We start from the raw sequence: 27,561 nt of genomic DNA, 5'->3' as shown, positions 1-27,561 counted from the left end.
TATCCCTAAATTTATTTTCACTATTTGATCACACACCAACTCACCGGCAATTAGGCCTGGACGGAAAACTCGAAACTCAGTAGCTCGCTTGGCTCGTGACCAGCTCGGCTCGACACATTTGAGCTGAGCCAGCCAACCCGAGCTGGCTCGTAAGCCTAGAAAGCCTGCAAATCTTGGCCCATAGGAGACAGGCAGACAACACATAGCCCAAACGGTCCGCACTGTGCAGTGGAACTCTAATCCACACACCCACATGGTCACACCCGTTAGGCCGTTACAAACTCAGCCACACGCAGACACGCCGCCACCCCCGTTGCCCACCTCCCCGTTGTCTCCCTGGCATGAGGCCACCGCCTTTGCCTCGATAGGAAGCTAAAGTCTTCGCCGTCGCACACTACTGCACGCCGCCGTCTTGTAAGGTTAGATTTTCAGCACGTCACCGTTGCATGTGCTATGACGGCTCACGAGCCAAACGAGTTGGCTCGAGTTTTTATCGAGCAGAGTCGAGCCGATGTTTTACCTCGTTACCAATAACAAGCCAACTCGTTATCCTGTCGAGCTATAACGAGCCGAGCAGAGCCAGCTTGATCGTTATCTAGGCCTACTTGCAATGTAACTACATCACGTCATAACATGTTGGCACGACAATGTTTTCTCATCAGGTCAGTACTTTTAGAAAATAAGTTTTGCAACAATTTATTATTAAAATAAATAGTACTAAAACTGGTGCAAGAAATCAACAAAAAAAAATCCACGCGCCATGCGTGCCTGCTAGCTATAAATATCAATCAAAACATATACCCAACAGACACATCTTCTCCCTGTGAGCAAGAGAGAAAGAGCAGCTACAGCGTACAGCTGAGCTATACATATGGCCGGGAAGATTGAGCAGCCGGTGGGAGAGAATGGAAAGGTGAGAGGGGAGGATTTGGTGCCAGAGCGTATGGGGTGGATCAGCAGGAAGCTGTTCCTGTACAACGTCACCTTTGGGCTCTACGTCTTGGACTGGTGGGAGCGCTGCCTGTTCAGTATCCTTTCTTTTTTTTCTCTGTGCTGCTGCTTGCTTGCACCTGGTTTCTATTGGGCGATATTTCTTTCTCTCAGCTCGTAAATTACCTCATTTTCTGAGAACCGAGCGTTGCTCTGGTGGCTACCCACACGGGCGCTCGAGCAGCCCATGAGAGTTCGATCCCGGAGATCGTAACTCGTGCGTCGCATCTAGGCATTTTTCCCTCACATGCGTGTGCATCCAAAATTCTAAACGTGTGGTAAGGACGCGTACGTGTGTCTGTGAGTGATGTGTGTTGTGTGCATGCTGAGTACCCTTCAAAAAAAATTACCTTGTTTTCTCTCGCCTGGTTTTTCTTTTCAGATGTTAAAGCCTCCTTTAAAATATAATGGGAAAACTGAAGAATTTCAAACAATTTGGCTCTCTTCAAAGGGTCGTGGTCACGCTCTTTTGCTAGATTTTTGGACATGTTTGTTTGACCCTTTACCGCATTACAAGAATATGTTATTGATTGGAAGGAATATTTTTTGTACAAAACGGAATTCCATTCTATATCCAGGTCGATTGGACATTAGGTTGATTTTATAGGGCTTCACATTTGACATTTTTCACTTCAAAAACTTTATTACTTATATGTAGTTCCCAACTTCCCATGCAACCAAAAGCTCAATAACCCTAAACCACGCCGCGCCGAAAATCTTCGACCGTTGGATCGTCTGCTGCAGAGCTAGATGAATGTCCGAGATGACATGAAACTGAAGTTGAACTCCTTTAATTCTTCCTCTACCCACGTGCATTTTATCGTTCTAATTATGGTATGTCCAAACAGCTTTAATTTTTAGCTTTTAGTTACAGGTCTATTGATCTCCCCGGCCATATATTTATTTTTTAATGCCGTTAATCCGTCCATTAGCCCATCACTCAGCAACGTGCGACCGCACGGGGTATTGAGTTACAAGTCCTTTATGTTTTCTTCCCTTGTCTTTTTTTTCCGTAGCTTGCATATATTTTCAAAGGCATTTGTCTCTACATAGCCCACCCCACAGCTATTGCCTCTACGTTTGGGGTGTTGTCTTCGACTCACAGGAGTTTTTTCTAGGTATCATATTTTTCTGTGTAAAAATTTAGTATCTTCAGATACAATACATATATAGTAAGGGATTAGAATTTTATACTAAAATAGTTGGTACCTCAAAATATTTCTCAATGATGGTAAAAACCCTACTTAGATGCTTGCTCCAGGTAATGTTGTACGCCGTTACTTGATTTGCCTTTCGGTTTTCACATTTTATAATAATTCAAAAATTATTCAACCATTTTCTTTGCAACGTCGTGTGATGTAAAGCTTATTATTTGTGCAATACCATATAATTTTCTCTCATCCGATTTCTCAAAACAGTCGAAAAATCAAAACACTTCTCATCAAAAACAAATTTTAAATTTTACAAGAGTTAATTCATTTGTTTATACCCTCAAATAGCAACATCGATCAACGTGTTAGCAATTAAAAACAATTTATGGTAAAACTTTAATTCATTTGTTTAGTTACTTTTATTCTCGGAAAAAGATGGTTCCAAGACATTTCCGAGGATATTATTCCGTATATACTGTTCATATTGAGCTCGTCAAATGTGTTGTCCTTGGCCAAACAAAAATGGTCATTATGAATTGCATGATTTCTTTTTCTTCTTATAAAATAAAAACTACAATATGGAAATATAGCCAATTAATACTTAGTTGGCCTTAACTCACAATAGACAATATAGTTCTGGCTCTCCTGTCGTTCATCTTATACGGCGCTACACGATCTATGTGGCTGCCATTTGACAAGTAAAATTCCTTTCTCCTTAATTAATCCTTACCCTTGCACTGTCTATTTAATTACTAGTACTAACAAGTAAATTTATTTTCTCTGCCTAGAGCAAGTGATGTATATACTGACGAAACTGTTTCTTTCAGTTTCAATTTCAAAACTGTTCATGCAGCCATCTCAAGAACAGCAGAAACTATTCCATGGTGGTGATGTCCTAAACTATAATATTATGATATATACAATGTAAATTACAAACATACGAAGAACAGGGATATATGTGATAAAATGTTTATGTTGCTATCGACAGATCGGTTATTTATACACTAGCTGTGAAATGCAGCCATTTATATCATGGTTTCTCCATATGCATTCATACTTCCTATGTACGATGTAAACTACTACATCCGTTTCATATCGTAAGATTTTTTAGTCTTGCTTAAATTCATCCATTGATAAACGTATATAATTCATATATATGTCTAGATTCATTAGTATCCATATGAATCTAGACAATGCTATAAAGTCCTATATAAATAGAGGGAGTAGAACACTATGTTGTCCTATCTGGATATAAATGGACGGGATTCAATAGGAATTTTGTGAGCTTCATGGATTTACATCTAATCTCTATCTATGGAATGGAAGAAACAATTTCGTATCTGCCATTGTGACATAAGTGATATTTTACGACATATTCAAAGCTAATGTCATGTATAGACTCTTAAGTTTCATAATTCAAATTTTGATTTATAATTAAGCGTAAACATAAGCCAAAAGATTAGGAGCCTGATCACTAATACCCCAAAAATGTTTACTAACCTTCTTTCCTTTCACCCATCTCCACAGAACAAATTTTCTTTTATAAAGACTAAGAGTAGATATCAAGCCACTGTTAAACTTAACACCGATGTTTCCCTCTCCTTCCATGTTAGCGAATTTCCCATGTCAACCATTATAAAAACACCTGCTGCTCTATCGGTTTCGGTTTGTTTTATTTGATACCATTATCTTTTTAAATCTAAGTTTCAACATTCGTACTATTTAAAATTTTTTATACAATATAAATCATGTGTGAAGTATATTTGATAAAAAACAAATCATAACATAATTTTTAAAAATTTTAAATAAGATGGATAGTTAAACGTAGATAAAAAGTAAAAAAACGTAAAACAAAAGAAAGTCGGAGCGAATAATAGCAGAGTTGTACTTGTACATGCCCTAGAGAGTAGAGGCAGTCAACAGAGGTTGACCTCTAACCCTCCTGAAAGTGCCCTTTCTTCTTTGTCGTGTCCATCCATACCGGTCTCTTTCGTTGTTGTTTCTGTAGGGTGGAGACAGAAAAGGGAAGGCTGGCCAGGCTCACCCATCCGTTGCGCCTCGCCTCACCGTCCAATCCGCAGGCGTCCCATCTCTCCGTCGTTGTCCGGCGGCGCGCGGCGCTCAGCGCTCCACGGCGTCCGGCCGGCCACCAATCAATCGTTCGCCGTCGCGTCGTCGGGGACCGCCTACCTAGCTAGCTAGCTAGGCTCGTCTGCTACCGTACGTGGAGCTAGAGGACGACCACCTCGTCGATCCGGAGGCCCATCTCCGTCCGCTCCCACTCACGGCCGCGTCCGTCGTTGCGCCGCGCGGAGTGACCTACCCTTCTACCCGTCCCTGGCTGGCTGCCGGCGGACACGAGCGATCGAGCTCGTCGTTGCGCCGGCGGAGGACCTGATCAGTGGCAGCAGCAGCTGACAGTATCATATCAGTAGCCATGAGTAAATAAACTCCGCTTCTTTCAGGGGAATTTCGATCGCAAGTCCCCCTCCCTGTAAGGTTGTAAACTAAATCATGCATGCAAAGCGATCAGGTTTGCTCTCTGTTGTTTTAAAATCATCGATCTTTTGCAGCCAGCCATGAAGGAAATAATTTTTTTTTAGATAATGGATTAATATTCAGTCTTGACTTCAAAGAAGGTACAACCACTTATTACAAAGTTTATAATTACCGAACGAACGAAATTGGTCTATCCATAAAGCCATAAAACTCACTAAGCGAGAGAGAAATAACAGAAATTATTCAATAATCTCCAACCAAAGTGGGAGCCCAAACACTTGCATAGCCAAAATCTCCAGCTTCCGACTGACAATAAAGATGACTTCCTTGTTCTCATCATGATTTTATAGGATCATCCAAAACCTCAGCCAATACGTCACTCTGAAAAAAACTTGCAAATATGATTTTGGATGGAATTTGTCGAAAACCACATCATTCCTACTTAACCAAAGAGCCCAGCAAATTACAGACACTCCTATTAACATCAGATTTTTGACCTACACCCTCTTTCCATACAACCAGCTCCCTCCTAAATCATCAAAACTATATAGTGCTCTCAACCCCAAAGATATGAAGACACATCTCTATATAAATTTGGCATAATGGCAATCAAAAAACAGATGTTGTATAGTTTCATTGTGCATAAAAAATAACACTTCAAACTACCATCTCAGTTCCTCTTAGCTGAATTATCTTTTGTCAAAACTACACCCTTAAATAAGTTCCTAAAAAAACCTTTATCTTGAGGGGTATTTTCAATTTCCGTATTCATTTATTCCTAAAAGAATGACCATTATTTATTAAGGCAGAATACATAGACAAACCGAAAATTTGCCATTTTGATGGAGATTCCATCTAAACACATCAGTTTTATTGTTCAGATAAACATGTATAATACCCGCAACCAAGTTATATCAGAGTTGTCTACTATGACCAAACAAAGATCTTCTAAAGGATACATTTAAGGGAATCACTAGGTTTTTTGACCACCCATGTTATTGTTTGATTTTTAAGATACTTCCTTCTGAGTAAGTTTTTCCAAACCCCGTCCTCGTTAATTAGTTTAAAAAGCCATTTACCAAACAGCTGTTATGAATTTCTAAGTTATGTATTCCTAAACCCCTTGTTCCTTTGGTTGACATAATAAGTTCCATTTAGCTAATTTGTACTTTTTATGACTATCATTTTGCCAAAAGAAACGAAATCTATAAAAATACATTTTTTTAGAACACCTTTCAGGATCTCAAAAACAGATGACATAAACATGACTAAACTTGACAGAACAGAATTAATCAACACCCACCGATAAAAGCTTGCCTTTCCGGCTACTAAGTTTTTTCTCCATCCTCTCCTCTATATGCTTCCAATAAAAATTCCTTGGCTTTCTAAAATGCATTGGAATTCCAAGATATCGCATAGGGAGATTACCTAACTTACATCCAAACGAATTCGAATAAAAATGCTCATTAACCTTAGCCTCTCCAAAACAAAAAAGTTCACTTTTATGAAAGTTAATTTTTAGACCTAACAATTGAGGAAATACAATTAAAAATAACTTCATATTCTTTGCTTTTTCTATGTTATGGTCCATAAAAATTAACATATCATCTGCATACTGCCAAATAGATAAACCATCATCAATAAGATGAGGAACAATACATGCTACATGTACATTTTCCTTTCGCGTTTAATTAATGGGTTAATTAGATCCATGCCATTATAAATTTGCAAGTTTTGAAATATACCATTACAATTCGACTAATTGTAAGGATGCCATTATAATTTCAGAACTATTATAAATATGCCACTCCATACCCTTTCGGTGTATTTTTGGACCATATTGCCCATCTACTGTTTATTTTGACTTTGGCATGTGCAAAGAGAAATTTGGTCCAAAAATGGTATATCCGAAATAGTTCTAAAATTATAATTTTATAATGACATATTTACAATTAGTCAAATTGTAATGGCATATTTCAAAACTGGCAAAATTATAATGACATGTATCTAATTAACCCTTATTTAATATACCTAGCATATCCACAACTATATTAAAAAGAATCGGAGATAAAGGATCACCTTATCTCAACCCCTTTTTTGTTTGAAAATTAGGTCCAATTTGATCATTAACTTTGATTGCAACGTTACCACCTTGAATAAAAGAAGCAATCCATTGACACCATTTAGATGAAAAGCCCTTCATTCGTAGGATTTGTTGCACAAAAGACCAATTAACCTTATCATAGGCCTTCTCAAAATCGATTTCAAAAATTACTCCATTTTGTTTTTTTTCTTATTCAACTCACGTAGAGTTTCATGTAGGATAGCTACCCCTTCCATAATATTCCAACCCGGAATAAAATTTGTTTGAGTTGGACTTATAACCTCTTGAGCTACACCCACCAGTCGATTACTTGCCACTTTAGTAAAAATTTTAAAGCTAACATTCAACAAACATATAGGTCTATATTGTTGTATTCTAATAGCTTCATTACATTTGGGTAAAAGAATAACAATACCAAAATTTAAAGAATATAACGGTAAAACTCCTTCATAAAAATCCAAGAACAAATCCATGAGGTCAGACTTGATAATATTCTAGAACATTTGAGAGCAGGTGCAATAGCAAGTTATAAGCAAGCTATAAACATATTTTAAGGAGATAAGAGAGGAGAGAGAAAAGGAGTGGGCTACTAATTTATAATCAGTTGTAGCACAGACTTCAATACACAATGTATGTATGACATGTGGGACATGGTGATATATGTTTTGTAGGTATCTATTATATGAGTTGGCTATTAGATTGGCCATAGATGAATTGGAGATAGTAGTTGGATGTACTATTGAACTTGCTCTGATAAAACTCTACAGGAAATCCATCAGGACCTAGAGCTTTATTATGTTCCATTTGGAAAATCGCATCTCTTACCTCTTTTTTAGAAAAAGGAGCAATTAAAGCCTCATTTTGTTGTGTAGATACTCGAGGAATATCCTCTCTTATAGTCTCATCCAAACTGAAATAAGAATCATTTGGAGGACCAAAAAGACCCTTTTAATAAGTAGTAATATTTTCTTCAAATTAACATCACCCGTAATTACTTGATCATCTTGTTGCAACTGAAAATTCTAGTTTTCCTATGCTTGCCATTTGCAACTAAATGAAAAAAAACTTAGTATTTAGATCACCTTCTATCAAATTCTTAACTTTAGATCTTTGGTACCACTTTATTTCTCCTTATCTCAACAACAATGCAAGACGTGAATTTAAAGCTTGTTTAATATCTAATTCCTCTGTGATAGAAGAACAACCTCTGCCTTCTTATCTAAAACATCAAGCTTATCTAATAGCATTTTTTCTTTCTTATTAGCTCCACTCACACTTTTTCCCATCCTCTTAAATGTTGTCTAAGCTTAAGAATTTTAGCTTGCCATCTTTCCATCGGTGAAACCCCTGGATATTCTAACTCCCAAACTTCCTTTACCATGTCATAGAAGTCCTCAGCAACCAACCAAGTTCAAACTTGAAAGAAGGTTGTTGAAAATTCGAAGAAACCAAATTACTATTTAATAGTAAAGGAGTATGATCTAAAATATCTCTATTAAGAGCAAGCACAGTTGACAAAGGAAACTTTTCCTCCCAATCAGTAGAAACTAAAATTCTATCAAGTTTTTCAAAAGTTGGAACAAGGCTATTTGCCCAAGTAAATTTTCTTCCTGACAATTGTAGTTCTCTCAAAGACAACCTATCAATAATAGCATTAAATAAAAATGGCCATTTATCATTGTGGTTATCATTACTTTTTCTCCTGGGCTCCTTAAAATATTAAAATCTCCACCAATTAAAATTGGCAGGCTCTCATGGTTACACAAATTAACTAGCTCTACTAAAAAAGATTCCTTAAATTCAACTTGTGCAGGCCCATATACCGAAACAAGAGCCCATTTAAAATTGCCTTCCTTATTACGTAAATGGAACATAATAAAAAATTCACCCTCTTCAATTGCCCCAATATCAAACATCTATAAATCAATTCCCATCAACATTCCACCGGATCTTCCCCTACAAGGTTTACAGTGCCATAAGAATTCCTTACCAGCACATAAATTCCGAAGGAAAGAATCCAAAAAAATCTTTTAATAGTTTCTGAAATAGCAATAAAATTAAGATCATGTTCCCTAGTCAAATCAGAAAGGAAACAATATTTTTTGGGTCTTTAAACCCATCACTATTCCAAAAGATTCCTCTCATTTAACAATACTTGATTTTTTATGAACGCTATATTTGCGTTTATTCATAAGAGAGGCTTTTTTCAAGTCGGAAGTAGCTTTAAACTCATATAATTGATCACCACCCGAATCAATCAACTCGTCCGTTATGTCAAAACACAACTTACTCAAAATTAACTGATCTACCTCCCCTCTGAATCATTACCCTCTACATCTAAAGAGACACAATTTTGTTTTTGTACTAATTCATGTGTGGGTAATACTTCACATATATCTAACTCATTTAACAAATCGGCAGTATTATCATGTATAATCACTCCTAAATCATTTAGTTTTTAAACTAAATTAATAGTATTAGGACAATTTGATAAATTACTAGACTCACCTTTAGAAGGAAGATTCTCAAGATTACGAACAGACTTTATCTTCTTGGCACTCTCCAAAGAATGCTGATTTGAATCATGTACCCTCCTTTTGCTGTGCCTACTTGGAGAATTAGCCACATAAGCTTCTCGCACTGCTGCCAACACTTCCAAGATTGGTCCATCCATTGATATCTTCTCCTTCACAGCCTGTCTCTCCTCCTCCTCCTCTGTAAGATCCTCAATGAGTCCATCATATTCCTCATTAGAAGCAGTCAATCCTTCCATAGAAACTGACCCATCCTGTGGCCCATCAGATACAGAAGTACCAAGGTTTCCTTGGCCTGCCTTTGAGGAATCACATGTATACATTTTCTGTGATGCCACCAAATCATCCACCCTCTTATCTTTATTCCCCTCACTAGAACCCTCATCAAAATCCATATCCATCGGCATTGGTTCCAACTCATCCCCTTGAGTCTCAACTTTAAAGTGCAACTCATAAAGATAATCACCAATGACCACATCAATAGACTCTTGAATGGCCCGCAAGATCAAGGACTAAGGCCTGAAAATGAGCCACACCATACTTTCTAGAAAATTTCATGTCCACTTCCTTGGTTACACCCAAAATATGACCGACAGACCAAATAATTAAGTACTCCCTCAATTCTCTTGTAAGACCTCTACACTGCACCCACACCTTTGGAACAATGTACTTCACTTCATTACCCACACCCCTTTCTGTATTTTTTATTGAAGCATGTCCTATCTTAGTGTCCACCTTTCCCCATTCAATCATACGCTGTAGTTCAGCCTTAGAAGGAAACATGGTTCAGAATGTACCATTCCCATTGTCATAGACTAAGGAATTATTGAAGAGTTAAAAATATCTCCACACTAATACCCACAGTAATTACATGTCCAGCATGAGAGATCGAAGGTAAGTAAACAGAGTGTTATTTTCACACGCGACGAGAAGGCTAAACCAAGCAGGGGCAATGAATTATCGTCATCTCATTGGCGAGGAGAAGAAGAAGAAGAAGAAGAAGAAGAAGAAGAAGAAGAAGAAGAAGAAGAAGAAGAAGAAGAAGAAGAAGAGTACCGGATACGCGTCTTATACTCGGCATACAACATGGCGGTGTGAGGATATAGATCGTGGATTTGCGGTAAGGATGACAAGGGGCATGTTTGGAGGAGTTTAAAATTATGAGAAGTCAACTTCTCATAATCTAGAAAAACTGGATTTGTTATCTTCTTGCTTCTAATTCATTCTTTAGATTCTATAACTTCATGTTCATAGAAGTTGTGTGCTATTTAGAGATTTTTGACTTTTAGAGATTCTATGAGGAGCTACAAGTAACAAAAACTCTCCCAAATAGGCCCAAGCTCACCTAACGCCATGCAGGCTTGATGTGACAACGATGAACTCACGGCAAAACATATCGCGCCGAGGACGATTATGGGTCTTGTCTGGCTAGATTGCCTCGTTCATGTTTTTAGGTTTTCTCTATCGTGCCCACTTACACCCCTACATGCATCTGTGGATCCATGGAGTCCCAGTCCATGGGGTTTGAAATGGATCCCACCCATTTGGCTACAATGGTTTCGGTTGAGTCGGTTTGGATGTTAAAGCTGAGAAAGTGGAGTAGGCTTGTTTTGTGTAGTACTTTTAGAGGAGGTGGATTGGGTGGTTGTGGTCCGGATTCTAGCCCATTAACATGCCGGCGCAGCCGGCAACTACTTGCGGCTTATATTCATTGCTTCATTGAAATTAATTATAAGCGAAATATCTTATTAATAATTTAAAAATAATTTATGATAAGACTTTATATACATGATCTTAGCTTATTAAAGATGACACAATTAATCCTTTATTACGGTTGTTCAATAAATTTTATGATCTATTGAGAGACATCATATTTTCTAGGATAAAAACCATACATATTGAGAGCTTAGGTATCAGGGGATACTAATTTTGTTTTAATTTTATTAGACCATTAATCCACTCATTTAGTTAGGTAAGAATGTGCGTTTGTAGGTACATATCCTCTGGCATTATGATAGGTCCACATATCAGTGACTATAACTACACTATCGTAATCGTAGAGGATATGAACTCATGCTTTCGCAGTATCCTCTTCCATGCGTTATTTTGGGTAGTTTATTCCCTAGCGTTTTACTCATCTTTTGCTTTATATATACGTTTATCATCTTATCTATACTAATATAAAAAGGAGGAGTTAAAAATTTTCTATAATTATCCCAACAAACATATACAGAAATAACTCAATCAATTTTCCACCGTTAAATTTACATATGCAATGGTGTAAAACAATCTAAAATGTCTCTCTCTCTCCGATCATACCTAGTACACACCCCTCCCCTGACTACGCGCCCGCGGCTGACACGCTGCGAAATCCCCGTCGCGGTCTCGCCCTCCACCCCCGTCGCCCGCCACAAGTCTTCCCCCACGGTGCTGACCGCCGCTGCCGCCCGTCGCTACCGCGCCCACGCCGATGGTTTCTACCCCGCCGCCGGACGCGCCCACTCTCTCATCCACCACCGGTCGCGCCCACGCCAGCCGCCGGCCGGGCCGGCGCTCCTGGCCGGCACCAGATCTCACCGCCCCAACGCCGACCGCTGTTGCCGGACGCCACCGGCCACGCCCACGCCAATGCCCGGCCGGCGTCGGATCCTGCGTTCCCAACGTACAGTTACCACAAGCAAAGCACAACACATCAGATATGTCTGTCGCTGCTTGATAGGTCTATTTCTTCGATCTACCTCGCCGTCGCTGTGCCACCCCCGTGCCGTCACCATGGCAGCCGTCGGCCTCGCCATCACCCCCACCGCCGACGCCGCGCCATCGCCCCCGCCGTCACCCTCGCCATCCTTCGCCTCGCAAACGCTACGCCACCCCGCCGTCGTCCTCCGGCCATCCCCACCAGCGCCCGGCCATCCACACCAGTGAGTAATGCCGTCGCTACGCCATCCCATGTGAATCTGACCATTTCATCTGAACTACCAACAATATTAGTGCCGGCAGATTCACGTGAACTACCAACAAATCTGCCATCTACTTGCTTCTCTGTAAATTATTGCACTGACTTTCTATATTCCATTAGCTGATATGATATTTCATCCAAATACTCTAAATTGGAATGGAAATCGAAGAGAAAGAGTGGATTAACATAGCATTCAGCAGCTAACAGAAAAGCATCTATTCCAGCATTATGCCCCTCAACTATAGGTTCTTGTTGTGTGCATGGATTCAATGCTAAGCGCTGAAATTCTAGAGTTCTTGATTCAACAGTCCTGATAGGTCACCAGTTGTAGATAATCGGCATGTGGATCATATTAATAGAAAATTTACAGAAATAGCAGAGTTTTTGTTAATTAGTGCATTAACTTTCTGTATTCCATTAATATTGTTACCAATTTTCATAATATTGTTCTGTTAGGTGTTAGGTTTAAAATTAGCAAATTAGCGCCTGTATTTTTCAGAGTGCACTTCTTAACCAATCTTCAGAATATCCTTCACTTGTTGAGGAAAATCTATGAACTGAACATGGTAGGTAATAAAAAAGATTTGGCACTTTGCTATGCTTTTCAGAGTTGAGGTTTTTTAAACAATCTTATTTAAGTCCATGTCACTGTATACAACACCCATAAACATATAAAGGCATGAAAGTAGGTGAATATTATTATAATTTTCATGAAATATTGGCGAACAAGAGTAAAAAAGAATTACCTATCTATTTCCTTTGAAAGATTTTCTAACTTTGTCAATATTTGTTTGTTGTTGACATAAAGTGAAGGATATTTTGAAGTAGCTCCCACATGTTTGATTATTTACCCTTATTATTAAGGCCTTGAGAGAATTATGGAGAGCTTTGCAAAGGAGAGGTTAGCTTTCATGAAAACAGCTCTAACCAGAATAATAGATTTATGGTTCTTATCACTGTGATCAATCAAATAATCAGTGTATGCATATACATGCACCAAGGAAAAGCTTATCTGGGCTTTGTGCATCTTTTATGCAGTGATTGTTTTATACTTTATCTAAAAAAGGATAGCAATATCTTGCTAGAGTATTATGGACTTATCATTTAATTCTGTTGATTTGCAGTGGTGTAAAATTTATGTAGGTAGCAAAGACTTCTTTGGGTATTGACCATTCTGAAAACTTTAGGTTAGAGTTCATGTCGGAAAATTTATATTGGAACTACCTGCTGGGATGCTAGATGATGAAAAAGGCGATTTTGTCGACATCGCAGTCCGTAAACACAGTATCTTTGTTTTTTATTTTTCTAGCGATTATCTGATGTACGAATATGCTATCATAGGATAGGAAAGGACTATGGTTAGCACTCATCGTGTTTTGGCCTGGTTTGGTTCACAAACCATAATAATACTGCATATCACTCATTGCATCAGAAGTTTCACCAGAATTTGTAATATGTTGATTATTCAGTAGCGGCCTGTGACGAGCTTCTGATAACGATGCATTCGTTGCCGACAGGTTGAAGAAGAAACTGGTATTAAGCTAAACTTGGAGGACATGGTTGATCTTACTGCAGTACTGTACCCTGACACTGGATGCAGGATGCTTCCTTCACCTGTAAATGGCCAATACTACCCTACTCTGCTCAATATTTGGCATAACTTTTCTTCAAAAATGAATATCATTTGATTCTGTTGATTCACTGTGGTGTACAATTGCTTTAATATGCAAAAAATTCAGGTTTACTGAATTTGGAGGAACCATCCGTCAAAGACCAGTTGAAGAAATAAACTGTGTAGCATAGACTAATTGAAGATCTCGCATTTGGTGTTGCTCGCTTCTTACAGAAGGATGGTTCTTTTATCAACTACTACATGGTGTGACAGATAAAGACTTGTGTTTAGCTTCCCAAAGGCTGACACTAATTCTGGTTGTTTAATTGATTTTCAACTTTAAAAGTATCATGGAGGAACAAGTGGTTTTCATGATTTTGCATTAAAGCATGTTCTTTTATTATTATTAATGGATCAAATGGCCCTATCATTGATTCTTCGAGGGCAGGGATGTTACAAAGCTTATATGAATGATAACCCTATTGGATCAAAAGTTTGGTTAGAATGACACTTTTTCTATTTTGCTTACTTGCATGCAATTTACCAACATTTATATAACATGTGTTTTAAGTAGTACTACATATTCTTCTTTCTGAACTTTGTTCGGCGTAATAAATTAAAAATCGTTTATTTGTACCTACTGCAACTTTGTTTATGTTAGCTAAACACTTCCCTTGTGTATATACCATGAAATCCAATAATTTCTCAAATTATTGATGGACTTATAATGTTTGTCCAAAAGTTCACGTTAGTGACATACACAACCAATAGGATACAATGTACACAACATGTCTTAAATATATTTTTTTTTGCAAAAATGAAAAGCAATTATGTCAAAAAAATATGATGGTTACTACTGATTCATATATTCAACTGTAATCAGGTGCTGCAATTTACTATTGCAGCTAAATTATTTTATTTTGCAATCATAGCTAGCAAGATTATCTTTAGTAAGTAGTATATATTTATATTTAATAATGATTCATTATGATGGATTGCTCCTTTGTCTTTATATGTGCACTTATTTCTAAAGCTTATTTTTGGTTGCTATACTAGAAATGAAATTTGTACTTTGAGCTAACTATTTCCTTGTCAAATATAGTTTTGTTGCATGTCTTTGTATTTGCTAAGTAATCTTTGTTTCGGGCTTAAAATCACCAGATCTCAGAATCCAAAGGCAACTTGAATTCTACTATAGTTCATCCAGGGATCAAATTGCTTCCTGTAGTCTCCATGCGAGTATTGCTTGTTGAATGTTGTCTCTTTCTTTTTCTGTTATTAATGATTTGTCGATAGCAAAAATGATATTTCTGCAAAGTTGTTTCTTAAGAACAATTATGGCAGCTTTGCCAGCTTTGTATTGTAAAGGAGAGTGCATGTCTGAAATTTGAAGTGTCTTTGCTAAGTATATTCAGTACCTTTTCTAGTTTTCGTAGCATGTCTCATGTGGGTTGTGTGGTTGATCTTATCAGAGTTCTGTTCAGGGACCACAAACCTTATCTAATCATGAAGTATATATGGAGGGTCCTAATTTACAGAGGTGTTTAGTGAACTATCAAAATTGTCAGTAGTAGTAGGCAATTATATGTACTTTCTGTGGACTGAAAACTCGGGTATTTGCAGAAAATTTAGATGGTAATGCACGGGTGTGTCAAGGAAATCAATAAGGATTTTGGCCAAACCAAAAATGAAAATAGACCCAGCAGGAAAGAGCTCAAAGAATACTGTGTATAAGAATACTGTGTATAAAGATGTAGTCGACTGATAAATAATGACATGTACAAAATATCATTATAAATTATTTACATGCACGGTCAATGAACTATTTGGTTATCTTATTCTTCTTTTCATGCGTGCATGGAGAAACGATGAATTACAATTGCCTACTTTCAAGGTTAACATTAAAGCATTTCCTTTTATTATTTATAATAGTGTATAACATTTTAATTCGTAAATAAATATATGTGTAGGATGGCTATGGGCTGAGGAGACATTCATTGATACATCTATTGGCATGCCAAGAGAATGAGTGTGAAAGCAACATACTTTTTGGCGTACGAGATATCATTAAGTGTATTGCTAATGCTAAATGATAGATTTAATTAAATTGTCACATTGTATTAGTCATGGTGTTACCAAATGCTGATGTTTTTCTATATGGATACAGTCGCAATATAAAAATATTATAATTGATGGTACCAAGTTAAATATATATGTACAGATCATGCTATTTGTATTTTACATCACAATATTTGATATATAACTTGGACCGATTTTAAGTCTCATTGCACTTTGTATGATAATAATAAATTTAACAATTGATATAGTTGACACCGTAGCGTTAGTACGGAAATATTACTAGTATTTCTAAAGTAGATCTTTAACATTATAATAGTTAATCCCATTCATTTACACCTAAATAGCTATCATAAAATAAAATAAGATAATCTTTCATCGATAACTCACACATGTAATCAGGAAAAAGAAAAGGGAATAACCTAGCGGCGAAGCGACCCATTCCAACCTTAATCAAGACCACATCGGTTACCTCCCCACGGAGACAACCCTGAACCATTTTCCTTTATTTTATTCCTTGCTCCCTAGAAGAGTCAATTTGCTGAAAAGGCGCGAGAGATGAGAGTGTTCAGAGAGCTCACAGAAGATGGCGTCCTTGGGACCAACCAGCTGCCTCCCACAGCTCAACCCAGGTAATTAACTAATCCACAAAACCAAATTAATTAAGCATCCAATCTCTTTTTTTTCTTTCTTTCTTTCTCTGGTTATTTGCTTAGTTTATTCTTCCTGTAATTGAAATCGTTTATCATGAATAGAATGGGCTAATTGGGACGTAGTAGTAGCTAAGTACCCCCATGCACGGTTGGTTGTCCTCTTGCGTTTGGAAACATTTGGAGTTGGATGTTTGAAACTGAGTTTTTTGGCGCCGCATGGTAGATAGGGACGTCGATCGGTTCACCGTTTCAGAGTTTATGTACTCTGAAGATCCAAAACTTTACTGCCAGGATTTCCAGGGATTTGTAGCTGAACAGAAGATTTCAAACTCTGGGATCAGCTTCTTTAATAAGTAGTGAGGAAGAAAGCTTTCGAGTCATTTTCATTAGAAATTTCGAAAACTATAGCTCAAGCCTGTTCGAATGTGATGTATAATTTTCAAAATGTCGAGCTTCGAACAAACCATCTACGTACTCCGCGAAATTTGGGGACGAAGGAAGAAGAGAGCGAGAGAAAGGAGCCATGAATTCGAGGAGGGGAAAGCGAAGACCGACCAGGTCAAGCCGTCAGCCCGTCGTCCTGCTCCTGAAGAAATGAATAACTGTCATGATTTAGTGAAAATGAAAATGTATAGAGCATCATCCCCCACCCAACCCACCACCAAGCAAAACGGTTGCCTTTCACCTTCACCGTAAACTTAATTTCTGATTTCAATTTTGAAGTTCACTACGACGTCAAAGGATGATAAAGTTGGAAGGGTTTCATTTGAACATGTCATCCATGGTAGGAGTAATGAAATTCATCTTTTCTTTTCGTTTGTATCTGTATTTATAAGCCAAAATTAAAATTTTTAACTTTAAATTTGGAGTTGATCAGGGTGTTTTTTTTACCAATTATATTTTTAAAACTTTGACTTTTACATCGGTAAAAATTTACATATAAAAGTTTTATTCACAAATATTTTTTCATTTACAAATATGTCGATTATTTTTTTCTAAAAAAATCAAACAATCACCGTCGTTTGCGCCACATCTAATTTACCATGTTGCAGTTCATTTCACGTGGATATTTAATTTGCTTGCTGCCAGACCAAAAATGTCTATTTATAGGGAAATTTAACTATAGAAATTGCCACTCTTAAGATGCCACTTTAGGTTGTACCTTAATTTTTTGCCACAGGGAAGGGAAGAGAGCGTTTGCTATTTTTTTACCAATTGTGTATATGTGGCACCTTAACAGGACATGACAGCATGGATGGTAGGGGCGAAATGTCCCTTTTGCCCCTATCTCTATCTTGTATTCGATAAGACACAAAATTAATTTTTTTTAGGTATTTTTATAGCAATATATAGCTGGAAGAATGAACATACGAACTTGTTAGTCATAGTCAGTCATAGTCATAGTCATAGTCTACTATATATGATTAGAAGCTATGAACTTGGTGAAATTTTTATTAAATAAACTTTTTAGTAAGTAATTTTATTACTAAACCACCGAACAATTTTTTTTCAAAACTGAACCTTTTGACCACATCAGTGTAGGTCAGTGGCGTGACAAGACAATGCTATCACGCCACCAACAATGGCGTGGCAAGCCGTTTTGCACGTCAATATTAGTGGCGTGACCAAAAGGTTTATAGGATGAAAATATTTTTTCTGGAGGTTTAGTAATAAAATTATTTATTAAAATGTTTAAAAAATATAAAAAATTTTGAACTTGGTTCCCTATAAAATATGGCCTGCTAGGAATGCCCGGCTGTACGGCAGGATCCCAGGTATGACATGATGATTTTTTTGATGATTAATTCTACGCTGCAGTCAAGCTTTTAAATTGGTGTTTATTATATCGGTTGGAGACATAGTTATTATGCATATACACGTGTATGACCAACTTTTCAACGAGTGAACTTAGTAATATTACTTGTTGGCTGAGTCTCTAAATAATAAATAAATACATTGCCAGTAAAATAAATTCTTAGATATAAATATAAACATATCCTACATCGAGATTTGTAACTAGGAATCAATTATTTTTGGAATAATTTGGATGGAGGAAGTATGATTTCCTTTCAAAACATAGGATTGAGAGAACAGATGGTTAGTGTTTCGATAGAAATACAGTGTAAAAATTAGAAAATTCAAAATATAAAAAAATTACAGAAACGGCCGTTTGATTCATTGATTGTACTGTAAGAAAACATAGGAACCTTATATACGGAATGAAATAGTAACCGATCCTTTGTAGTTTTGAAAATCAGGGTGATTGTTTAGTTTTTTGGAAAAAAGTTTTAAAAAAAAGCCAAATAACATATTTACGAATTTACGAAAGAAAGATAATTTCTAAATAAAACTTATTAGCGCTCTAAAAGTTAATGCAGTAAATTTAAATTTTATCATTAGGCATAATCGAGGGTGTCAGTCTTTGGTACGAAATTAGAAAAAAAATCCGCGTATACTACTCGCAAATCGGTTGTTGGGCTTTCACGCGCCGCCGCGGCGCACCACCGCTACCGCCTGCATGCGCATCCTGCAGCGCAGACTCGCCTCGCCGGCGCCGGCGCCAGCGCCGCCGCCGGTGAGCTCGCTGGACCACCAACCTCCCTTCTCCCAGCCCGCTCCAGGCGCACCTGCGCCTTCGCTGTCCCCTGCGCCGGGATACCCCGCTGCCCCAGCCGGCCGGGTTCGGTGGACACGGGGTTCGATGACGAGCCGCGGCTACCCTTCCTGCATGCTTCCTCCGCACACGGGGAGCTCCTTCCCCTTCCTCCTTACCCGTGACTACCTTGGATCTCATCGTGGCAATGGGACTGGCCCTCGATCAATTGGTGAGCCCTAGCTGCGTTCTTCCCCCAATTTATTATTATTATTATTATTATTATTATTTTGCTGCGGTTTTGACAGATTCACTCCGTAGATCGTCGATTAGCCGCATTCAGAGGGGAATCGATCGTAATTCTAAGCTTTCTGCAGTGGGATTACTGGTTACTCTCTCGTGTACTCTTTAGGGTTCCTAGTTAAGTGTATCATCAAGCAAAAAACCAATGCTACAGTATAATTCAGACTGGGTACATAGGAATAGACGGCAAAGATATAAATTGAACCAAAAATCTTATGTGATTAAATTGGACGACATCCCCTGAGATTATAATTAAAAACCGATAGCCATTATTTACTCCTATCATGTTTCAACTTGCATGTTATTGTTGTTCTAGCTTTGTCCTAAGTCAAACATTTCTATCTTTGACCATTGATTTCTATAAATTTGGATATTTTAATAACATGCAGATTATATATTATGAAAATATTTCTCGTAGACTCGTAGTGAATCTAAAAACATAAATCTGGATGTTAAACTATAAAAGTTTCTTGAATTTGATGGTCAAAGATACAAATAGTTGTTTTAGACAACTAGAATTGCATGAAGTTTGAAACGGGAGGGAGTAGAACACAAACTGAGTACTGTTACAGGGCTGGTATTTGCACCGTTTTTTTATCTATGGATTTGTCTTTTCTTAAAAGAATTAGAGGCCGTGACTTAGTAACATCTTGTAACCAAAAGGTATGGTGTTTGTGGTTTTCTATATTCTGTATAGCATCTAAAATGATTAGGTTATCACAATGAAGTGCTTCCTATGTTTATAACAACCCATATCTTCATGCGTTGTGTTCTTTAATCTTTATATTTATGCAATGGATAATTTACTTAAAATTTTCTCTTTATCTAAAAGATAGTATGTAGTTGAATCTTGATTATACATAAGATAGTATGGAAAGATAGGAAAAACAATGGCTACAAGGCATTTTTTAAATGTTAGTGTTTGCTTGGCGGCATTCTAAAGTCATGGTTTAGTTGCAACATACTTATAAATTTGGTCATATTATCCAGCATATTGACCATGATTAAAATAAAACTTCCCCATGTGCTGTTGAGAGCATATCTTACGTACAAATTCACCCTTGTGTCCTTATTCTGGAACATATCAAATTGGATACAACATAGATGGAATTATTTCCGCTCTTGTTTCTTCAATTCTTTAACTTTCTGGTACACTACATCAGTTCACTATCACGGGCCCAACAATTCATCAACAAGTGGGAGCTCCAGTGCATGCTGTTGGCGAGCTTCTCCTTGCAAGTGTTCCTCTTGTTCTCCTCTGGCTTCCGCAAGCGCTACAGCTCCCGTGTTCTCAGTGTGCTTCTGTGGCTTGCCTACCTGTCAGCTGACCCTGTTGCGGTCTATATCCTTGGCCGCCTCTCACTACGCGCCAGTGCTGCTGACCTGCACAACCAGCAGAAGCTAGTCCTATTCTGGGCACCCTTCCTGCTGCTCCACCTCGGTGGGCAAGAGACCATGACGGCCTTCTCCATGGAGGACAACACTCTCTGGAAGCGCCACCTGCTGAGCGTTGCCACCCAGATGGTGACGGTTATCTACGTTGTAAGCAAGCAACTGCAAGGAGACAGTCAGCTCGTCGCTCCCATGGTGCTTGTGTTCATCTTTGGGATAGCCAAGTATGCCGAGAGAATTTGGGCACTCAGGAGAGCTGGCTCTGTGGCACCTGGAACAAGTAGCTCTACTGCAAATCTTGTTTCTCGTGCCTCCAGCAACGCCATCTGGGATACACAGGGATATTACAGTCAGTTGTGCTATCTTATTGAAAAAAAGCAACAAAGAAATTTCAAGCTCATTCTGGCTGTAGCAGCCGAGGGATTCAGATTAAGCCTGGGGTTTTTCATGGACATGACACCTTCAATTTCTCTGCTTCCTGAGGATATCAATGAGATCAAAAGGAGTGTGGAGGTTTTTAAATTATCAGAGGATTTTGTCCACATGTCATACAAGTTGGCTGAGATCAATCTCTCCCTGATATATGACTACTTGTACACCAAGTTTGGGACGCGCCATTTCCACATCGTCCCATTTTGTATTGTCTTCCACTTGATCATTAATCTTGCTCTAATCTCTACAGCACTCGCGTTGTTTGTGAGGGCCATGGCTGGACAAAAGGCACATGATGCAGCTGATATTATCATATCTTACATACTTCTTGTTGGCGCCATTGTGCTGGAGATATGTTCTATCTTCATGTCATTCATCTCATCATGCTGGGCATACAAGACGATCATCACTCTTCCACTAACATGTCCACTGTGCAAAAAATTTCCTGGTGTAATTGCAGCATTGCTCAGCATGGTCAGGCATCTCCATGAACACAATCGAGGAGAGTGGTCAAGAAAGCTGGCTCAGTACAACATGATCGAGGGTTGCATCCAGGAGAAACAGGCAGGTGCTGGCCTGTTGCGACGGGCGATGCGCTGTATTGGCATCGATGACAGCAAAGCCATCAAACATATTGGCGTTTCTCCTGAGGTCAAGAAGTTGGTCCTTGACAAACTGTTGGAGATAGCCTCCACTTCGCTCGTGCTGGAATGGGACCTTGGTGTGGGCAAGTTCCGTGGCCAGTGGGCTCAGTGGGTGGTTGCAGCGAAGCAAGACCATCTCCGTAGGGCAGCTGAGCAAGTGCTTCTGGTTAGTAACATCCAAGGTCTGGAATTTGTGTCAAGCGCCCTTCTTTGGCACATGGTCACGGACATATGCTTGCTTGTTGATGAGGATGAAGACAGCGGTGCTGAGCTGAGAGGCCCTACCAGAGTGCTATCTGAGTACATCATGTACCTCATTGCAGAGTGTGGCACCATGGCTGGCAGCGAAGGGCATTTCGTGCTCAGGAAGGGCCGCCGTGAAGTTACACGTTGGCTGCGTGAGAAGAGTGAATCAGGAGGTGATCGGAAGAAGCTGATCGAGGAGATACGCAATGAGGAGAACTCCTTCTTCGCTAATGATTATTACCCTTTGCTCGATCGAGCTCGCAGGGTATCCTCCGACTTGCTTGTTATCGAAGAGTCTGGCGATCGATGGGAGCTCATTGCTGCGGTGTGGCTGGAGATGCTTTGCCACATTTCGTACAACTGCGGGGCTGGTTTCCACGCCAAGCAGCTGACAGCTGGTGGGGAGTTCGTCACGCACGTCAAGATGCTCCTGTTTATGCTAGGCGTGCCCTTTCTGAGGGATGTGAAGGAACCGTTATTCTATAGAGCCGGGAACCTCTATTCATAAGGTGATGGAAACTTTTTTAAGCTTTATTTTCTTCAGCTTGATCCTACAAGTTTCGTTCGTTGGGGGCTGTGGTGCTAAATTTTCGGCCATGTTTCCTATGTGGTAACCATTATATACTTTGGTGTCATGGTATGTGTGTTGCTAGCCTGTACTTTTATGCTCTATTTGTGCAGTCAACTATGAGTTTTTTCCCTTTATCATGCTCTCCGTTTCACGATGTAAGACTTTGTAGTTATGCCTAGATTCATATGGCTGCTAATATATCTAGATATATATATAAACCATACACATTGATCTATATAAAGTTAAAAGTTTTACAATATAAAATGGAGGGAGTAAGTATTTTTGGATCATTTAGATTATATATTGGGTAAGATGCTACAACTTATACCCACCTTATTTGGTTGTCTTGATCTCTAAAGTAAAGATTTGATTTGCTCAGTGTTAATGTATACCCCCTTTATTCCAGAAAAAAAAAATGGATTTTGAACATAGACACATAGTGTATGTCTAGATTCAAACCTACAAGTTGATTTTTTCTAGAGCAGATGGAGTACGTTTATAGCATAATATTTCATTGACTAATTGACCAATTTTATTTACGTTATCAGTCATTTTTCTCCTTTTATTTTATTAAGAATATGCTTCAGTTAAATTAGGACAACATATGTATTAATACTGTGTGGGCATTACATTCAATTTCAATAATACTACTCTTCATTTCATATTGGAAGACATTTTATCTATGCCTAGATTCATTTATTGATTGAAGTATATTATTTGTATATGTTTAGATTTATTAATATTCATATGAATAAGTTTTATATTGTGGAATGGAGTTAGGGTGTGAAACAGAGGTAGTAGATGCTAACTGGTCTGACTTAAGACATATTTTACATTGAGTATTAGGGAAAAACAATAATTTCAAATGATGTGTACAGAATGGAATTTACTTGATTCTGAGATTAATTGCAGAAAGAAAACAATAAATGGACAAACTGTTGGCAGCAGCCACTTGGTACCTGCAGAGCCCCTGATGAACATTGTCAATGGCAAGCACACGTACGTACGTTTGATTTTACGGGGGCGCAGCTACTGAGACACACCAGAGCCACGGATGATAGATTGATAGTAAGTTAGCAATTAAGATGATTACATGTAGCAGTACTTGATTCCTTGTTGATCCAACTTGTGGAAGCTTGAATTGCATTTTCGATTCATTCTTTAATTTGAGCGATTTTAATTTTGCACCTACTCTGCTTTGGTTAATGTCTCTACATACGCAAAATTTTTTCTTTTTACTGTACAATATACACCAGGCTTCGGAGGTGCTCATAAAGGGTTTGCGTGCGTTCTTAGGGTTAGGGGAGTGTGCGTGCGCTGCTAGCGTTTGCGTTGTACTGTGTTCTCATTAAAAAAAAAAGAAATACACCAGGCTTGTAATTCAAATTTATTCTTGCAAATTGAAACCAGATCATTCAAGCTTTGTTTGAAGTTCACACAATTTTCACTTGAGTTCTAAATTAGACCATATCAAATTACACTGGAAACTGCACTGGTCGCATCAGTTGAGGGTCCGCGACTGCGAGTGAGCCGCTGCGACCAGGGCGGCGCCGAGCCCGGACCCGTCGCTGGCGAGCTTGACGAACACCCTCTCCGCCGCCTCCTCGCCGACCAGCTCCCTCACCGCGCTCTCCATGCACCGCCGGAACTTGCCGTAGTGCTCGAACAGCCCGCCGTCGACGGCGACGACCGACCTCCGGCCGTCGCCGGGCACGACGCACCTCCCGACCTTCCTCAGGATCCCGACGATCCCCGCCGCGGCCAGCCGGGCGGCCCTCGTGGCGACCACGTCGCAGACCTCGACGACCACCCTCCTCGTCTCCAGCGACGTGCCGCTGATGCCCACCCTGTGCGACAGCGTCTCGCCGACGACGCTCAGGTCGGGCGTCTCGTCGTGGTGCATCGCGGAGACGTCGGGCGTCGTGAGGACGAACGGTGTGGCGAGCTCGCCGTCGCCGCCGAGGAGGGAGGAGCAACGGGAGGAGATCTTGAGGAGGACCCTCCTGACGATCTCGCCGAGGTACATCCCGGAGATGAGCTTCTCGAAGGTTTGCTCGCCGGGGTTGAGGCTCTCCGCGTCGAGCGCCTCGTCGAACTCCGTCAGTGGAAGGCACGGCGCGGCGAAGCTGCCCCACTCGGTGTTGATCACCATGGTGCTTGATGGCCCGGTGGGTAGCTTGGCGATCGCGGCGGCGTCCTCGACGTAGGCGGCGTTGGTGCCGGTGCCGAGGATGACGGCAGCGACGACGTCCTCGTCGTAGTAGCTGCCCGCGGCGAGCGTCCCGACGGTGTCGTTGATGAGCGCGGCCACGCGCATGTCGAGGCCCCGCCTCGACATGGCCACCTGCAGCGCCGCCACGACGTCCTCGCCGACGGCGTCGTCGACGGCGAACGCCTTCGTCCACCGGATGAGCGTCCCCGACGCGATGGACGTCTGGTGCACGGGGAAGGAGAAGGTGAACCCCAGCTCCCTCCTGCAGCCGCCGCCGGCGCCGCTGCCGAGGCCACCTTCTTCCTCGGCGACGAACTCCGCTAGCGCGGACGCGATGAAGCCGAAGAGCCGCTCCGAGGTGGCGCCGTCGCCGGACATGAGGCCAGGTGGGATCATGACCCCCCGCCTCACCACGCGCTCGGCGACCCGCTCCTTCTCGCCGCCGGCGAGCCGCACGCGGAGGACGCGGAAGTTTGTGCCGCCGAGGTCGAGCGCGTAGAACAACCCCTCCTCGCCCCCGTTGGGGAGGCTATCGACGTACGAGACGATCATCTTCATCGTGCCGCCGCCCTCCACCGCCAGCCCGCCCTCCATCTCGCCGGCCATCGCCGCCGCCACCTCCGCTAGCCGCGTCGCCGGCGTCGCGCACGCCTCCCTCAGCTCCGCCACCACCCTCTGCGCCGCCGCCATCTCCGGCCCCGGCACCCGCCGCGCTGCAGACGCCGCTGCCGCCATGGTCCTGCAGGCTCCCGGGCGAAGAAAGAACAATCTTGGCGACTGACCGGAACACAAGAAGGCGGGGATGAGCGACGCGCCATGAATATTAATGGCGGCGCCGAGCAATCCGATCTCGAGGGCGCCATCGATTCCGAGTGGGAGAGACGCCCGGCCCGCCCACCCAGTCCGATTCCGATCGAGTAGGGTAAGGCTACCTGCGGAAGCTGAATCAAATCAAATGCAGAGATGCTTGATCAAAATGATGTGATTCGGCCTCGCTGGATCATCAAGAACTCATGGTTGATGAGTGTGAGCTTGAACATAGATAGATACATGTCATGTAAGCTTGGCCATGTTTGATTATGTTCAATGGACGGGTCTAGAAGAAAGTATTAGTGGGGGCTTAATCTTTCCTCTAACTTTTAGAAAGAACGTTATTTTCTCTTCCTATAAATCTATGGCACAAAATTTAGTGGGGTCCTAGAGGTATCTATAGCATTAGAATCGGTAGTGGGGGCTAGAGACCCCCTTGCCACCATGGCAGATCTGCCACTCATTATGTTCAGGGAACTAAGAAAAGATCGAGTAGCGTATTAATATCATTTTATTCACTCCCTGTTTGTAGGATAGAAGTATATATGTTACATGTTCAGCGGCGGATCTAGTAAAGAAGGTTAGAACATCTCCAAGAGATGCTTAAAAGTTAGCCCTCCATAACCTTGAATTGGGGTCATACGAAAAGACTGGTCCCAAAAGATGTTTCATCTTCAATAATTCCCATAAAACTGGAATTTTTTTGCTGCATTCTTCATCAATTTTTTCAGTAAATGCAATTTTGTCTCTTGGAGAAATATGATGTATGTTGATTGCTCTTTTGTATGGTGAAATCTAATGGAAAAATAACAACGCTAATCTTGCAAAAGATTTATCTGGTCTTCCGCTGAATTAAACGGATCCGGGATTAGTAAGAATAAACAAAGAAGCCAAAGACAAACGATATGAGAACTAATGGAACTTCAGTACGAAAATATGCTGGCATTGGTCAGACGCCAAAAATTCATGTTGAAAACACGGAACGGCAACAACTCATATTTCTATGTTATAATTACATCGAGTTGTATGTAACTAAGAATACGGAAATTTAAAAGTGAGAAACTTAGAAAAATCTGAAGTCCCTTATGGTTGGTTGTGCACTACCATTATGTATATCTTGTCTTGATAGGCATACAAGCAATGCTCGAGGTAATAGACTAGGGCCGCGTTCAGTAGTCTATATAAGTTATCTTATCCCTTTTGTTTTCTACATGCACGTTTCCCGAACTAGTAAATGGTGTATTTTTTATAAAAATTTTCTATAGGAAAGTTGTTTTAAAAAATCATATTAGTCTATTTCATATTTTTTAATAATTAATAATTCATTAATCATGTACTAATCTATTGTTACGTTTTTCGCACCGGATAAGTTAACTTATCTCTTTACCTAACGAACACGGCCTAGCTCATCTACCTTAGAATTCAGAATTCAGGGTGGTTCTATTGACGAGGGTTGGATCAAGGAAACCAACCTGTTCAGTGGTAGTATAATTAGATGTGTTGTTTCATCATTTAGATGTGTCACAGTTAGCTCATCACAGATGATCGACAAAGGGTCCGTCATAGTTAGCTCTCGTCACATTTAAGAGGATCTGTGGTTGTGGTTGTGGTAGTGTAATTATATGTGTGATTTATCACCGGAGAAAAGGAAAAAATGATATGCAATTTCCTTTGGGTTTATGTGTGGGCTTTGTCCTTTTTTCTTTTCACATGTCCACATTCCTTTTGGGCTTCAATCTTCGTCAATTTTGTAAGTAGGACAAATTGGATAATAGCCCAG

At 40.1% G+C, this 27,561-nt stretch overlaps 2 protein-coding genes and 1 long non-coding RNA gene across 3 annotated transcripts; 2 read left to right on the top strand and 1 right to left on the bottom strand.

Moving 5' to 3' along the window:
• The first annotated feature begins 11,620 nt into the window (after positions 1–11,620).
• Positions 11,621–14,412, top strand: LOC107304543. The gene is made up of 3 exons (XR_005812188.1): positions 11,621–12,199; positions 13,755–13,853; positions 13,977–14,412. It is a non-coding gene; the product is annotated as an uncharacterized LOC107304543 (long non-coding RNA).
• Positions 14,413–16,483: 2,071 nt separating this feature from the next.
• Positions 16,484–22,697, top strand: LOC102721177. The gene is made up of 2 exons (XM_015839831.1): positions 16,484–16,557; positions 20,638–22,697. The coding sequence occupies exons 1-2, from the start codon at positions 16,484–16,486 to the stop codon at positions 22,694–22,696; spliced, it is 2,133 nt and encodes a 710-aa protein (XP_015695317.1). The 3' UTR covers position 22,697.
• Positions 22,698–24,139: 1,442 nt separating this feature from the next.
• LOC102703706 (hexokinase-1-like) lies at positions 24,140–25,691 on the bottom strand. The gene has a single exon (XM_006658455.3). It carries the CDS (start codon positions 25,659–25,661, stop codon positions 24,261–24,263), a length of 1,401 nt encoding a protein of 466 aa, XP_006658518.3. The 5' UTR covers positions 25,662–25,691; the 3' UTR covers positions 24,140–24,260.
• Positions 25,692–27,561: the final 1,870 nt, after the last annotated feature.

The sequence above is a fragment of the Oryza brachyantha genome, chromosome 7, assembly GCF_000231095.2.
Source record: "Oryza brachyantha chromosome 7, ObraRS2, whole genome shotgun sequence".
NCBI lineage: Eukaryota > Viridiplantae > Streptophyta > Magnoliopsida > Poales > Poaceae > Oryza > Oryza brachyantha.
Note: the sequence above shows the minus strand (reverse complement) of the source record. Positions and strands in the feature narration are given on the sequence as shown.

Coding starts and splice junctions, on each gene's coding strand:
- LOC102721177 (XM_015839831.1), top strand. CDS start 16,484: ATGAGAGTGTTCAGAGAGCTCACAGAAGATGGCGTCCTTGGGACCAAC. Junction 16,558..20,637: donor CCTCCCACAGCTCAACCCAG/GTAATTAACTAA, acceptor ACACTACATCAG/TTCACTATCACGGGCCCAAC.
- LOC102703706 (XM_006658455.3), bottom strand. CDS start 25,661: ATGGCGGCGGCGCAGAGGGTGGTGGCGGAGCTGAGGGAGGCGTGCGCG.